Genomic DNA, 14,396 nt, shown 5'->3' on the forward strand with positions numbered 1-14,396 from the left:
CCAAGTGCCCCTCAACCCCAAATGTGGTATTTACTTCCTTAGGACCGCCAGGGCTGTGCAGAGATCCGCGAGCGAGTTCTCATTAAACAGAGTCTGCGCTCATTCCCAGAAACGTCTTGGCGCCACCTTGTGGCAACAAGAATGGGTTGCAGCAGTGGACTTGGAGTGCTTTTCCGGGTCGGGTGTGCAAGCGCTCACTTTGGGAATCTTAAATTGGGGGAGCATTCAGGAAGAAGGAGGGGCAAAGATGGAGACATTGTGCCGTTCCTTCTTAAGTTTTTTTTTTTTTTGTGGTACCAGGGATTGAGCCCAGAGGCGCTTTACCACTGACATACAGACCCAGCCCTAGGTTCAACCCCAGCACCACCTCCCACCTCTCTCTCTCTCTCTCTCTCTCTCTCTCTCTCTGAAAGAATGATAATGGTGATAATGAGGAGGGAAGCTGAGAAAATACATAATATTGGGCTTCTCCCCGTTTGAAAAGATAACCAAAGGAAAGACTTCTTGGGTCAAACTGATGACAAGGATTCACAGCTGGGATCCACACCTGGAAAAGGCGCTCATAGTAAGGTAGGCGGGCAACTGAACCTGTGTCAGTAATGGCCTTCAGTTAACCAAGTTGAAATGGCAGAATTCCCACAGCGCGCTATTAAGAAAAAAGGTTGTGGGGAAGGGGACGGAATGGGGAGGACGCGAGGGGAGGGGGCACCAGGTACTGTGTGTATAGAAGTCCCTACCACTCTCAACTAATCAAGGATGTGAGATTACAATGCACCAGCAAAAGCATTTATTTTTATTTATTATTTATTTATTTATTTATTTTTGTGGTACTGGGGGTGGAACCCAGAGGCTTTCTACCTCCAGGCTATACTCCCAGACCTTTTTTTTTTTTTTTTTTTTGAAACAGAGTCTCACTAAGTTGCTGAGTGCCTCACTAAGTAGCTGAGGCTGGCTTCGAACCTGCCGATACTCCTGTCTCAGCCTCCCAAGCGCGGGGATTACAAGCGTGCCCCACCACACCCGGCAACAAAAGTATTTAAAAAAAAAAAAGTTGTTATGGTTTAATATGCAATGTTTCCCAGAAAAGCTCATGTGTCGGCAATGTAAAAATGTTCAGAGAGGAATAATTACATCAGTGCTGTGGTCTCATCAGTTGTAAAAGCCATGAATGGGTTAATAATCCGAGTGGATTTACTGGGTAGCTGCTGGAGGGGAAGGTGGGTAGTGGTCAGAGGAGGTGTGTCACTGGGGTGTGGCCTTAGTCCTGCTGCGCGCTCTCTCTCTCTCTCTCTCTCTCTCTCTCTCTCTCTCTCTCCCTTCCTCTCTCCCCTCTTTCCCCCCCACCTTCCTCGGAGCAGCTTCCCTGGGCCACACTATCCGGCCATGATGGTCCTGTCTTGGAGCCAGGTAACTGTGAACTAAACCTCGAAACTGTGAGCCAAATAAAATTTTCTAAGTTGTTCTCCCTGGGTATTTTGGTCACAGTGGCAAAAAAAAAAAAAAAAAAAAAAAAAAAAAAAGTAACTAAAAACAACCAAAGTTTTTTTTTCAGAAACTTAGGAGAATAGACTTACAAGCCAGGCGCGGTGGTTCATGCCTATAACCTCCTGTCTCAGCCTCCCAAGTACTGGGATTACAGGCATGCGCTACCATGCCTGGCTCTTATAACTTTTTGCATGTCTGTGTGGATGTATTTACTACATAATTATTTACTACAATAATTACTTTACAATTAATCACTTGACTGTGGTCTTTGATTAGTCTTTTGAATCTCTCAGATTGTATTTCTTTATGTCTCTATATCTTTTTATTGTTACTCTGCATTTTCTTTTGTTTAAAAAGTTAAGCCGGGCGTAGTGGTGCACGCTTGTAATCCCAGCATTCGGGAGGTGAGACAGGAGGATCGTGGTTCATGGACAGCCTCAGCTACTCAGTGAGGCCCTCTGCAACTCAGTGGACCCTGTTTCAAAATAAAGAATAAAAAATAGGGCGGGGTGTTAGAGTACTGAGACGCAGGCTCCTTGAAGGGTTAACAAAGCAACTGTGGCTCCCGAGAAGCAGCTTGGGATGCCAGGCTGGGAGGCGAGCACACTTCCTCTAATCAGTGAGCTGCGGGTTTTGCCAAGTTCCCTTGAAGGTCAGGAAGCGGCTCCAGGCCCCTCTGCAGGTCCTTCCCAGTCTAGACATCTCAGAAAATTTATTGGTATGATAAACAGCTTGAGATGTTATGAGAGCGGTTACAGGTGTTCCTTGCTTCTATTTGTAAAACAAAGAGTTGCTTTGAGATTAGTCCTTTGGCTTCACTTACACACATCCATTGTTGCTTTAAGATAACCTTGTAATGTCTGAAATAGCTAAATTCGTTAATGTAATCCATAGAAGCTTTCTCTATAAAAGTCTGATTGCTCTCTCAATAAAACATGCAGCTGTACACAAAACTCTGCATCCCCTGTGCCCTGTGTTCAGCGGCTCTGTCCTTGGGTCTCCAGTGCACTAGACACTGACAGCAGGGGGTGTAGCTGGGAGGTCGAATGGCCCTGGGTTCCATCCTCAAACCCACACACACACACACACAAAGTTAAACATTTTACCTAGTACACTTCTTGGTACATCTCAATAAACGATCATCAAATAACGGAATGGTCCAGCTTCTGTTGATCGCAGTTATTTCTCTGGTTCTCAACAGCCTTCATTGTCCCGCTTGCCTCATGCTTCCCTTGAGCATCTACCTATCCCTAGCACTCTCCTCAATGCATTCTTTACGTCTTTGTTTCTTAAAGTGTAGATTAGGGGGTTAAGGCTGGGGGTGACGATCGTGTAGAAGAGAGTGAAGAACTTGCCCTCCTCTTGGGATGTGGCGTTCTGTGGCTTCATGTACATATAAATGAGTGTCCCATAAAACAGCGTCACTACCGTGAGGTGGGAGCCACAGGTGTTAAGGACTTTCCTCCATCTTCCAGCCGACTTGATCCTCATCACAGCTTGAGCGATGACTCCGTAGGAAATGAAGATGAGCGACAGGGGCACTAAAAGGAATATCACTCCAAGAGTGAAGACGACCACCTCGATGACTCTTGAGTAGACACAGGCCATCCTGATCAACGCTGGCATCTCGCAGAAGAAATTATCCACTTCCCGGTGCCCGCATCTGGGCAACTTCAGAGTCAGAGAGCAGAGAATCAAGGCGCTGCCCAGACCACCCAGCCAGGAGGCCAGCACCATCTTGTGGCAGAGCTCGGGGTGCATGATCACCGTGTAGTGGAGGGGCTGGCAGACAGCGGCGTAGCGGTCGTAGGCCATCACAGCCAACAGGAGACACTCGGTGGCCCCCAGGTCAAGGGCAAAGAAGAACTGGAGCGCACACCCTCCATAGGTGATGGATTTCTTTGGGCCCCAGAGGTTTACCAGCATCTGGGGAATAATGCTGGTGGTATAACAGAGGTCTAAAAAGGACAAATTAGATAGGAAGAAATACATGGGGGTGTGGAGCTGGGTGTCCAGATAAGATACGAGAATGATGGTCGTGTTTCCTGCCAGAGTCACCAGGTAGAAGAGGAAGACGACCACTGAGATGATGCGCTCTACGCGGGGTCGATCGGAAAAGCCCAGGAGGATGAAGTCTGTGGCGGAGCTCTCGTTGTTCGGCGCCATTGCTCCTAAGGAAGGGCTGGAAGACAACATGGTGGGAACCAAGAGCTTCGTCAGCCTTTCGCAGAACTGGGAGTCGCTGACGCTTGTCATGAGTATCACAACTGGCTCATCCGCATGCCTTCTCTCGCTTGGAATGTCTTTCAATGTTTCCTCATACCCATGCCCGTGGCGTCTCCATATTCAATCATATCCAAAGTGATTCTAGCCGGGCGTGGTGGCTCACGCTTGTAATTTCAGCTTTTGGGAGGCTGAGACAGGAGGATCGAGGGTCGTGGACGGCCTCAGCTACTAGTGAGGCCCTTTGCAACTTAGTGAAACCGTGTTTCAAAATAAAGACCAAAAAATAGGGCTAGGGGTGTAGCTTGGAGGTAGAATGCCCTTGGGTTCCATCCCCAGTACAACACACACACACACACACACACACACACACACACACACACACACACACACAGCAATTCTAAAAATAATTTGCTTGTAATCCCAGAGCTTGGGAGGCTGAGACAGGAGGATCGCACAGGTTCAAAGCCAGCCTCAGCTACTTAGTGAGGCTCTCAGCAACTTAGTGAGACCCTGTTTCCAAATAAAGTATAAAATAGGTCTGGGAGTATAGCCTGGAGGTAGAAAAGCCCCTGGGTTCCACCTCCAGTACCACACACACACAAAAATTATAATTGGCTAAATCTAAACACCCTGGATTGCGTATCATTGAAAAGGCTTTCTATGCCACACCACCCAGGGTTCTATGTATTTTGATCAATTAATAAAGCCATACATAGCTGGGAGTGGTGGTGCACGTTTGTAATCCCAGCATTCAGGAGGCTGAGATAGGAGGATCGCAGTTCGCAGGCAGCCTCAGCTACTTAGGCCCTTTGCAACTCAGTGAGACCCTGTTTCAAACATACAAAGACTAAGAAATAGGGCTGGGGGTGTAGGTCAGAGATAGAATGCCCTTGGGTTCCATCCCAAGTACCGCAAAATAAATAAATAAATAAATAAACAAATAAAAAGAAAATCACATAATTTTAAGAGTGGGATCTATTCTGAGGAGTTTTCCTCCTTGGAGCGAGGACTCTATTTGTCTCTTGATCACTTAGTCATGATGTAGCTTTTCCTTATCAAAGGAACGTGCTTGAAGAGGTGTGCAAGGTGGCCCACGCCAGTGACCTTAGTACTTGGGAGGCTAAGAGAGGAAGGTCCTAAGTTCAAGGCCAGCCTCTGCAATTTAGTGAGACTCTCAGAAACTTAGTGAGACCCTCTTTTAAAAATAAAAAATATGTGGAGGGAATGGGGTGGGAATTGGGTAGGGTTAAATCAGTGATGTGTACATGTATGTCCACACAAGTTTTTTACCCCAATATGATGTATGAATATAATGCACCAATAAAAAATTTAAAAAATAAAAATTAAAAAAATTAAAAATAGCTGAGCGTCGTGGCACACGCTTGTAATCCCTGCGTTTGGGAGGCAGAGACAGGAGGATCAGGCTTGTTCAAAGCCAGCCGTGCTGGCTTATGTCTGAGACCCTGTTTCCAAATTAAAAAAAATATATAAAAATAGGTCTGGGAGTGTAACCCAGAGGTAGAAGGGCTTCCAGGAACCCCAGCACCACCAAAAAACAAAACAAAACAAAACAAATAAATAAAAGATAAAAAGGACTGGGGTTGTAGCTTAGAGGTAGAGTGTCTCAGGGTTCAATCACTACTACTACTACTACTACTACTACTACTACTACTTAAAAAAAAAGTTGTGCTTGAGGTAAAATGTAAAATGACATATTTTTCTTGGGATAAACACCACAGTTTGGTAACAGAGTAATTTCCCATATTTACTTATTTTGATTTTGTGGAACTGGGGACTGGACCCAGGGGCTTTCTATCTTCGAGCTACATACTCAGTCCTATTTTTTATTCTGTATTTTGAAACAGGGTCTCCCTAAGTTCCAGAGGGCCTCACTAAGTAGCCTTCCAAATACTGAGACAACAAGCGTGTGCCACCACACCCAGTTTATACTTAATTATAAAATGATAGAGCATGCCTGCTTCTCTCTGTATCATGATTATACTATCTACCCATAGTTCTCTCTCTCTCTCTCTCTCTCTCTCTCTCTCTCTCTCTCTCTCTCTCTCCCCGCCTCTCTCTCTCTGCCATCTCCTCTCTTAACCATCTCACCTGGTTAAGCATTTTATTTTATAAAATGAAATTTAAAACAGATGAATAAAATATATAAACATAATTTGTATGAGCATAATGATGCACAGAGAAAATTAGAAACATAGAATTTAAAAAGCTGTAATATGGTTGGGCGTGGTGGTGCATTTGGAGATTGAGACAGGAGGATCGCAGTTTGCAGCCAGCCTCAGCTACTTAGTGAGGCCCTTTGCAACTCAGTGAAACCCTATTTCAAAATAAAGAATAATAAAAAAAAAATAGGGCTGAGGGTGTAGCTCAGAAGTAGAATGTCCCTGGGTTCCATCCCTAGTACTGCAAAAAATGTAATATGATTATTTTGTTAAGTATAAAAATAAATTAGCTATATTATTTATTAATTATAAAGCAAGAGATACATTACCATTATCATACAAAGTCCAATCAGAAAAAGACAATATCAAAACAGGTAAGGTTCTAGACTCTGGATTCGGACATCTTGTGATTTTATTACATCCAACCTCGGCCACTTCTTCTCTCTATGAAGCTGAGAAAACTTCTCTCCCTATCAGTTTGCCTACTCTGTAGGCTGGCTGTGAGGAGGATTACATTACAAACTGAACATAAGATATTTAACATGATGGAGATACATGGACATTCAGAAATTTCAAAATACGCCAACTGCTCTTGTTGAAATTTAATCCTCATTCAGAGGAGGTATTGATATATTACTAGTATTTATACAGGATATAAATAATAGAGCTAAATATTTTTGCTTTCACATCGGACTGTGACCCATGCAGATTGGAATCTGTTTTCTACGGTCTATCGTCTTCAATAGGAGATAGCAGAGAACACTTACCAGAAGCCAAAAAGATTAGGACATAGTGTATTTTCACGAGGGAGGAATCCACAGCTCTCATTCCCTCACGCCCTCCAAACACACCCACGTTCCCGTCAGGAGGACCCTTCATTTCATTAATAATTCAGTTGAGCCGGGCATGGTGGCGCACACTTATAATCCCAGTACTTGGGAGGCTGAGACGGGAGGATGGCGGGTTCCCAGCCCCCCTCAGCTACTTAGTAAGGCCCTCGGAAACTTAGTGAGACCTTGTTTCAAAATAAAGAATAAAAAATAGGGCTGGGGGTGTAGCTCTAAGGTAGAATGCCCCTGGATTACATTCCCAGTACTAAAAAAAAAAAAAAAAAAAAAAAAAAAAAATCGGGCCTGTTTAGCTTGTAGTATGGCTGTAGATTCATTCAGAAAAAATCCTATGGGGCAAGTTATGGAATCTCTGAAAAACTGAATTAACCACCAGGTTTTTTTTATACTAACAAACCCATTCACATTTAAATGCAACAGTTGAACTAAGATTTAATGGAAATAGCTATTCAGTTTGGATGTTGGAGAAAAACTAGATGTGGAACTGGTGGAAGAGTTGATGAGTTAAGTTTGGTTAAATGTATTTTGGGTTGGTAAATTGTAGTCTTAGTTTATTCTCTTGTTACTCATATTTATAAATAAAATTTTGCCCAATTAAACAAAGAGGACAGTATGTTGCTATGCAGCCCAGTAATCATTACTATGTGCCAGGGAGTATTCAAGTATTTATGTACAACCCAAAGGCTACCTGTGTTAATGTGGGTTAGACCTCGGGGACTGGAACCCACAGAGGTGATTAAGGTCAGAGACATAGCCAAATCAACAATTTTATGAAAAGTTCTTTTGTAACGTTAGGTTTCATCTTTCCTTTTCATTTTAGATTTTTTTGGGTACAAATTAATACCAGAAATAATTTATTTATATATTACATTAAACTCAGAAAATTGAAAATATAAACCTTATCTAGAAGTTAAAACATTTAATCAAAATTGGTTTATTCAATAGGTAAAATGCTAACTAAAGAAAGAAATTAGGTATAGTGTCTTTAATTCTAGTCTCATGACCATGTGACTACTGTTCAATTTTCAATGAACTAAAATAAAACCATGAACATCTTGAAGCTAAGATTAATTCAGGGACTGGAAAATTACCAAAAGTTGGAGCTTACCTGAATGCTTTTATATTATTTCTTTTTTTGTGACTGAGTTCCAGGAGAATTATGATCTTGAATTTTGTGTTAATTATACACAGGCTTTAGGAAATAATCATATTAGAACTCATATATATGTGTTAACACCTAAATATCATACATTTTAAGGGTTCATTTTTTTTTTTTTGTGGGTTTGGGGATGGAACCCAGGGGCATTTGACAGGGACATTTGACCTCCGAGCTACAGCCCCTGCCCTATTTTTTATTCTTTATTTTGAAACTGGGTCTCACTGAGTTGCAGAGGGCCTAAGTAGCTGAGGCTGTCCGCAAACTGGGATCCTCCAGGTCTCAGCCTCCCGAATGCTGCAATTACAAGCGTGTGCCACCATGCCCAGCTTAATGGTTCATTTTTTTGAATAGATAAAAAGAGTATCATATTTTATGTTATTTTTTTGAAATTTTCATTTATTCTTTTTACCAAGATTTATTTATTTATTTATTTATTTATTTATTTTGGTGGTATGGGGTTCCTCCTTCTCATAGGGGAAGCACGTTCTCCTATGGTGTGATATCTCTGCCACCGCCCCTCTCCCACTGGGTCAAGTCCCAGGGAGTACAGTACTGGGATTTCTCCTCTGTGGCCCGCAATTTGACTCACTGTTCTTGAGTACGCAGATGTAGCTGTACTGGACTCGGTGAATTCACTGTTGCTGTCACCGGTGGCAATATGGCGCCGCTGCTACACCCTCGGCCGTGAGGCTGGCGTATTTCTTCTTGGTTTTGATTTCCACTCTGAATCCCTGCAGCGTGTGCTGAGCTCAGCCACTGGGAGCTTTAGATGCTCTCTGCGCCGAGAATCCCGCCTGACTGTTGTTATAATTCTTTTTTGAGCTACTGGGGATGGAACCCAGGGCATTCTACGTCTGAACTGCACCCCCAGCCCTTATTTTTATACTTTATTTTGAAAACATGGTCTCACTGAGTTGCAAAGGGCCTCACTAAGTAGCTGAGGCTGGCTTCAAGCCTGTGCAATTCTCCTGTCAAATGCTGGGATTACAAGGGTGCACCACCACACCCAGCTCACAAAATATCTTTGTAAAAGAGTTATATAAACTGATCTCCGTAATCTAAGAGTTACCACAGGACCAACTAAAGATAATCAGAAAACCTATTTCAGTGCCTCTCTGGTGCTTTTCTCTGACTTCCAGTTCCTCTTCCTTTCATCGATTTGCGCTGGACGCACACCAGCTTCTTCAGCGCCTCCTTCATGTCCTTGTTCCTCAGGGTGTAGATGAGGGGGTTGAGGCTCGGGGTGATGATGGTGTAGAAGAGGGTGAGGAATTTCCCCTGATCCTTAGAGGCGCTTCTACCTGGCTGCAGGTACATGTAGATAATAGTTCCGTAGTAGATGGACACCACGGTGAGGTGAGACCCGCAGGTGTTCACGGCTTTCCGCTGGCCTGCTTTGGACTTCATTCTCAGCACGGCTTTGGCTATGTAGCCATAGGAGATCAGAATCAGAGTGAGGGGCGTAAGGACGATGACAATCCCTAAAGCAAACACAGACATCTCCACGGCCGTGGTGTCTACACAAGCTACCTTGATGAGAGCTGGCAACTCACACAAGAAGTGATCCAGAAGGTTGTTTCCACATCGAGGCAGATTCAGGGTGAGCGTGCAGAGCACTACAGAATTGGCCAGACTAACGCTCCAGACCGCCAGGACCATCTTGAGACAGAGGTGGGGGGTCATGATGACCAGGTAATGCAAGGGCTTGCAAATGGCCGTGAAGCGGTCGTAGGACATGACGGCCAAGAGCAGGCACTCGACGGAGCCCAGCCACATGTACACGTAGAGCTGGACCACGCAGCCCGCCTGGCTGATGGTCTTCTTGGGGCCCCACAGGTTGACCAGCATCTGCGGGACGATGCTGGTTGTGAAGCACAGGTCTAGGAAAGATAAATTCCTGAGGAAAAAGTACATGGGTGTGTGCAGGTGCGAGTCCAGGAGAGACGCGAGGATGATGGCCGTGTTGCCCACCAGCGTGACGATGTAGAAGGTGGCGACAACGCCCGACAGGGTCAGCTCCAGCTGGGGATGGTCGGAGAAGCCGAGCAGAATGAAGCCATGGAAAGAACTGGAGTTGCTGTGCTCCACCATGGTCCTTCAAAGTCTATATCCTAGAGAGAGGAGAGGAGGGGGGTGGGAGTGAGAACTCGTCAACACGGACAATCTAAATCATCTGATAAAATACAGAGCTAAGTAAATGGCGAGGAATTGGATTGGTTATTGAAAAAATGGATGCAAGTTAAAAATGACAGTGAATAATGTGGTATTTGTGATCAATGCTACTGCTGCTGCTGCTGCTGCTGCTGCTGCTGCTGCTGCTGCTACTGTTACTGCTGCTGCTGAGGATGCTGCTGAGGATGCTGATGCTGAGGATGCTGCTGAGGATGCTGCTGCTGAGGATGCTGAGGATGCTGATGCTGAGGATGCTGCTGAGGATGCTGATGCTGAGGATGCTGATGCTGTGGATGCTGATGCTGAGGATGCTGATGCTGAGGATGCTGATGCTGAGGATGCTGCTGAGGATGCTGCTGAGGACGCTGATGCTGAGGATGCTGATGCCGATGCTAATGCTGCTGCTGCTGCTGATATGTAGTAAGGGGGATTGAACCCTGGGGCATTCTACCTCTGAGCTACACCCCCAGCCCTATTTTATTTTTCATTTTGAAACAGGGTCTCACTGAGTTGCTGAGGCTGATCACAAACCTGTGATCCTCTTGTCTCAGCCTCCCAAGTACTGGGATTATAAGTTTCTGCCACCATACCTGGCTGTGATAGATTGTTTTACAGCAATGAATTTAATGTTAGATTTAAAAACTCTAGCTGACTTTTAGGAATTCCCTCTTAACTAAGTCTGAATTTTCTCACGTGCGAGTTGGTCCAGTTCTAAAATGATGTGTCCTTATGATTTTCTGTAAAGCTATATAGATAGAAATAGTGACTATATTCTAGTATTTGGCCTGGGGATTACTCTTTAAAATCTATTTGTCTAATATTATAAACAGGGAGACTGTGTTCTGTTTCCATATCTTAGCAAATAACACTTCGCTCTCCAGCTTGCTATGTAAGAAATCTGACATTTATCCTTGGCACTTTTATCTCCCTTTTTGAACACTAAATCTGATAAATTTGAACACAAAACTACAGGTTAATTCTTGCCTCACTTCCAAATTTTCTACCACTGCTGCACTAATCTAAGGCAGGATAACCTCTTTTCTCAATTTCTGACACTAGTCTTTACTTTTTGAATCTAGTTTTAAACCTTTATGTTTTACAGGATTGAATAGATCAAATAAAATCATGTCAACCACGTGCATGAAGTTTGCCAACTGCTTTTCATTACATTTAGAAATAGTCTAATATTTCAGGGTAGCCTAAGTGGACCTGCATGCGAGCACTCGTTCTCAGCTCACAAATTGCTTTACCCTATTTTGCTTCTAGCCTTCTCTCAATTTTTAAATTTTTATTTGTTTATTTTTAACGTTTATTGATGATGCATTATAGTAAATTATTTTTTTAAGTGAGTCAAGGCTCAAAGCCATTGAAAGCCCTGGAAACTCTTCATCTTTTCAGGATAACACCTGAAATTAAACCATCTTTTAAATATTTCCTGTTTAAAGAGGGCTTCCCGGAATCCACGCCCCTCTTTGCTGCCTTATGCCATGCATGGGGAATCTTGATAGAGACCCAATGTCACATGAAGCGTAAGAGCTTGTCACGGTTCTCTCTCATCTCCACCAGCTGTGTGAGGTCAGACAGGGCACCTGACGCTGCTGGGCTCAGTTTTCTCACCTATAAAATTTGGGAAAATAGCTGGGCATGGTGGCGCAGGCTTGTAACCCCGCACTTCAGAGGCAGAGACAGGAGGATCGCGCAGGTTCGAAGCCAGCCTCGCTGGCTTAAAAGACCCTGTTTCCAAGGAAAAGTGTAAAATAGGTCTTGGAGTGTAGCCCGGAGGTAGAAGGGTTTCCAGGAACCCCAGTGCCACAAAATAATAAAAATAAATAAAATAAATAAAAAATTTGGGAAAATAAAAGTGCTTAGTGATGGCTATGGAGATTAAATAAACAATAAATGTAAGTGGCTTAGAATAATGCTCAGAACAAAGTGCGCCTTAATAGTCTTAAGCATTTAAATAATACTGACTGAAATCAAACACAAGCCATACCAGCCTGGCACACATGACTCTTCTATGAAACTATAGGTTCAAAAATTATCTCTGTATAACCTGCTAATAAAATTTAATGTATGCTTATTACAATGTTCTCATAAAGCAAACTTGATTTGAAAATAAACTTTGTTTTTGTTAGAAATAATCATTTATAACCAGACGTGGTGGTGAATTCTTGTAATCCCAGCATTTGGAAGGGTAAGACAGGAGGATCCGGGTTCCCAGCCAGCCTCAGCTACTTAGTGAGGCCCTTTCAACTCAGTGAGACCCTGTTTCAAACTAAAGAATAAAAATAGGGCTGTGGGTATAGCTTGGAGATAGAATGCCCCTGGGTTCCATCCCCAGTACCAAAAAAAATCCCAAAATATAAATAATTTTTAATTACCAGGATTATTATAGGAACAACCTATAATTATGTACTACATATGTAAATATTTATTTACTATCCTTCTCATAAATATTAATTGTAAAAGCTTTAAGAAAGCAGAGACGTTATCTATGGCTCTTCACTCTGTTCCTAACTCCCAAGGTATTCACCTAATATGCAGATCTGTAGTGTTGGAATAAATGAAAAGTTGTCACATTAAGAATAATAAGGAAAAAACACATAAAGTTATTAGCATTTTGTTTACATTAAAAATGTAGGCTGGCCGGATGTGGTGGTGCACGCTGGTAATCCCAGCATTCAGGAGGTGAGACAGGAGGATCGTGGTTTTAACTACTTAGTGAGACACTTTGCAACTCAGTGAGACCCTTTTTCAAAATAAAGAATAAATATAGGGCTGGGGGTGTAGCTCGGAGGTAGAATACTCTTGGGTTCCATCCCTGGCACTGCAAAAAAAAAATTAAAATAAAATAAATACAAATTAAAGGTAAAAATGTGGGCTGGCTGGACCCGGTGGTGCATGCCTAGAGTCCCTTTACTTGGAAGGCTGAGACAGGAAGATCACAATCTCAGAACTTAAGAAGACCCTCATCAATTTATCAAGACCCTGTTTCAAAATAAAAATAAAAGCGCTGGGGGCATAACTTAGAGGTAGAATGCCCCAGAGTTTAGTTGCCAGAACCCAAAACCCCCCAAATTCCAACAAACCAACAAATAAATGAACAAACAACAAGCCAACAACAATAAAATGTAGCTGGTATTTTGCGATGTTACCTGAATGAGTTGATAGTAAGTGGCAGTGGATGTTTGAAGGCTGATTTCCGTGCACGGGGCCGAGCAGGAGCCGGGTGGCCGTGGGGGTGGGAGGCCTCCCGAGGGCTGCGTGCATGGATGTCTCTAACTAAACTTCACCGTGACGTGTGATTAAATACACCAATAAAAAAATCACTTTGTCACCAGAAAAAAATAAAGGTGCTGATTTCATCTATAGTGTAACAAATACTGTATTTATTCACTTTGATGAAAAAAATAGTGTGAAATTGTCTATATTTGAAGAATGAAGAAACCCAGAACTAAACAATAATGCTGTACAGATGTGGTTCCTTTAGACAAGCATACGTCTCTCCTAAATGCCCGAACATTTTTTTCTTTTTTGCAGGCATTCTACCTCTGAGTTCCACTCCCAGCTCTATTTTTATTATTATTTTGAAACAGGGTCTCACTACTTTTCAGAACCTCACTAAGTAGCTGAGGCTGGCCATGAACCTGTGATCCCTGTGTTTCGGTCTCCCAAGTAACGGGGTTACATGGTTTGACCCACCATGCCCCGCCTGCCCAAAATTTAACAGTTAAATATATGATCAGTAAGTCTGCTGCCAGAGGTTTTAATCACTGCACATAAACATTATCTTTTTACCAGAGAGGGAAGAACAACACCCAGAAAGTTTCCATTCAGTATTTGTGTGTGTGTGTGTGTGTGTGTGTGTGTGTGTGTGTGTGTGTGTCTGGGGATGGAATCCAGAAGCATTCAACCTCCGAGCTACACCCACGGCCCTATGTTTTATTCTTTATTTTGAAACAGGGTCTCACTGAGTTTGGGAGGGCCTCACTAAGTAGCTGAGACTATCTGAACCGTGATCCTCCTGTCTCAGCCTCCTGAATGCTGGGATTACTAGCGTGCGCCACCACGCCCGGCTCAATTCAGTATTGCATTATATATTTAATATTTTCCTAGGAGCCTAGTGTGGTAGTATTGCCTATAATCCCAGGATTTAGGAGGCTGAGACAGGAAGATTGCATGTTTGAGGCCAGCATCAGCAACTTAGTGAGACCCTGTTTCCAAATAAAAAATAAAAAGGATTGGGAGTGAAGTTCAGAAGTAGATTCCCTTTGGGTTTAGTCCCAGCACCTTCATTTTTTTTTAGTAGGGAAATAGAGCTTATGT

At 43.2% G+C, this 14,396-nt stretch overlaps 2 protein-coding genes across 2 annotated transcripts; both read right to left on the reverse strand.

Moving 5' to 3' along the window:
- Nucleotides 1-2,706: 2,706 nt before the first annotated feature.
- LOC308273246 (putative olfactory receptor 2W6) lies at nucleotides 2,707-3,651 on the reverse strand (the record flags this gene model as incomplete). Its single annotated transcript, XM_080710329.1, has 1 exon — nucleotides 2,707-3,651. One exon carries the CDS (start codon nucleotides 3,649-3,651, stop codon nucleotides 2,707-2,709), a length of 945 nt encoding a protein of 314 aa, XP_080566455.1.
- Nucleotides 3,652-8,997: 5,346 nt separating this feature from the next.
- Nucleotides 8,998-9,989, reverse strand: LOC308273247 (olfactory receptor 2W1-like; the record flags this gene model as incomplete). The annotated part of the gene is given in 2 exon segments (XM_080710330.1): nucleotides 8,998-9,047; nucleotides 9,050-9,989. Coding segments are annotated over 2 exon segments (990 nt in total).
- Nucleotides 9,990-14,396: the final 4,407 nt, after the last annotated feature.

This window comes from Muscardinus avellanarius (assembly GCF_963383645.1).
Source record: "Muscardinus avellanarius genome assembly, chromosome: 14".
Lineage (NCBI taxonomy): Eukaryota > Metazoa > Chordata > Mammalia > Rodentia > Gliridae > Muscardinus > Muscardinus avellanarius.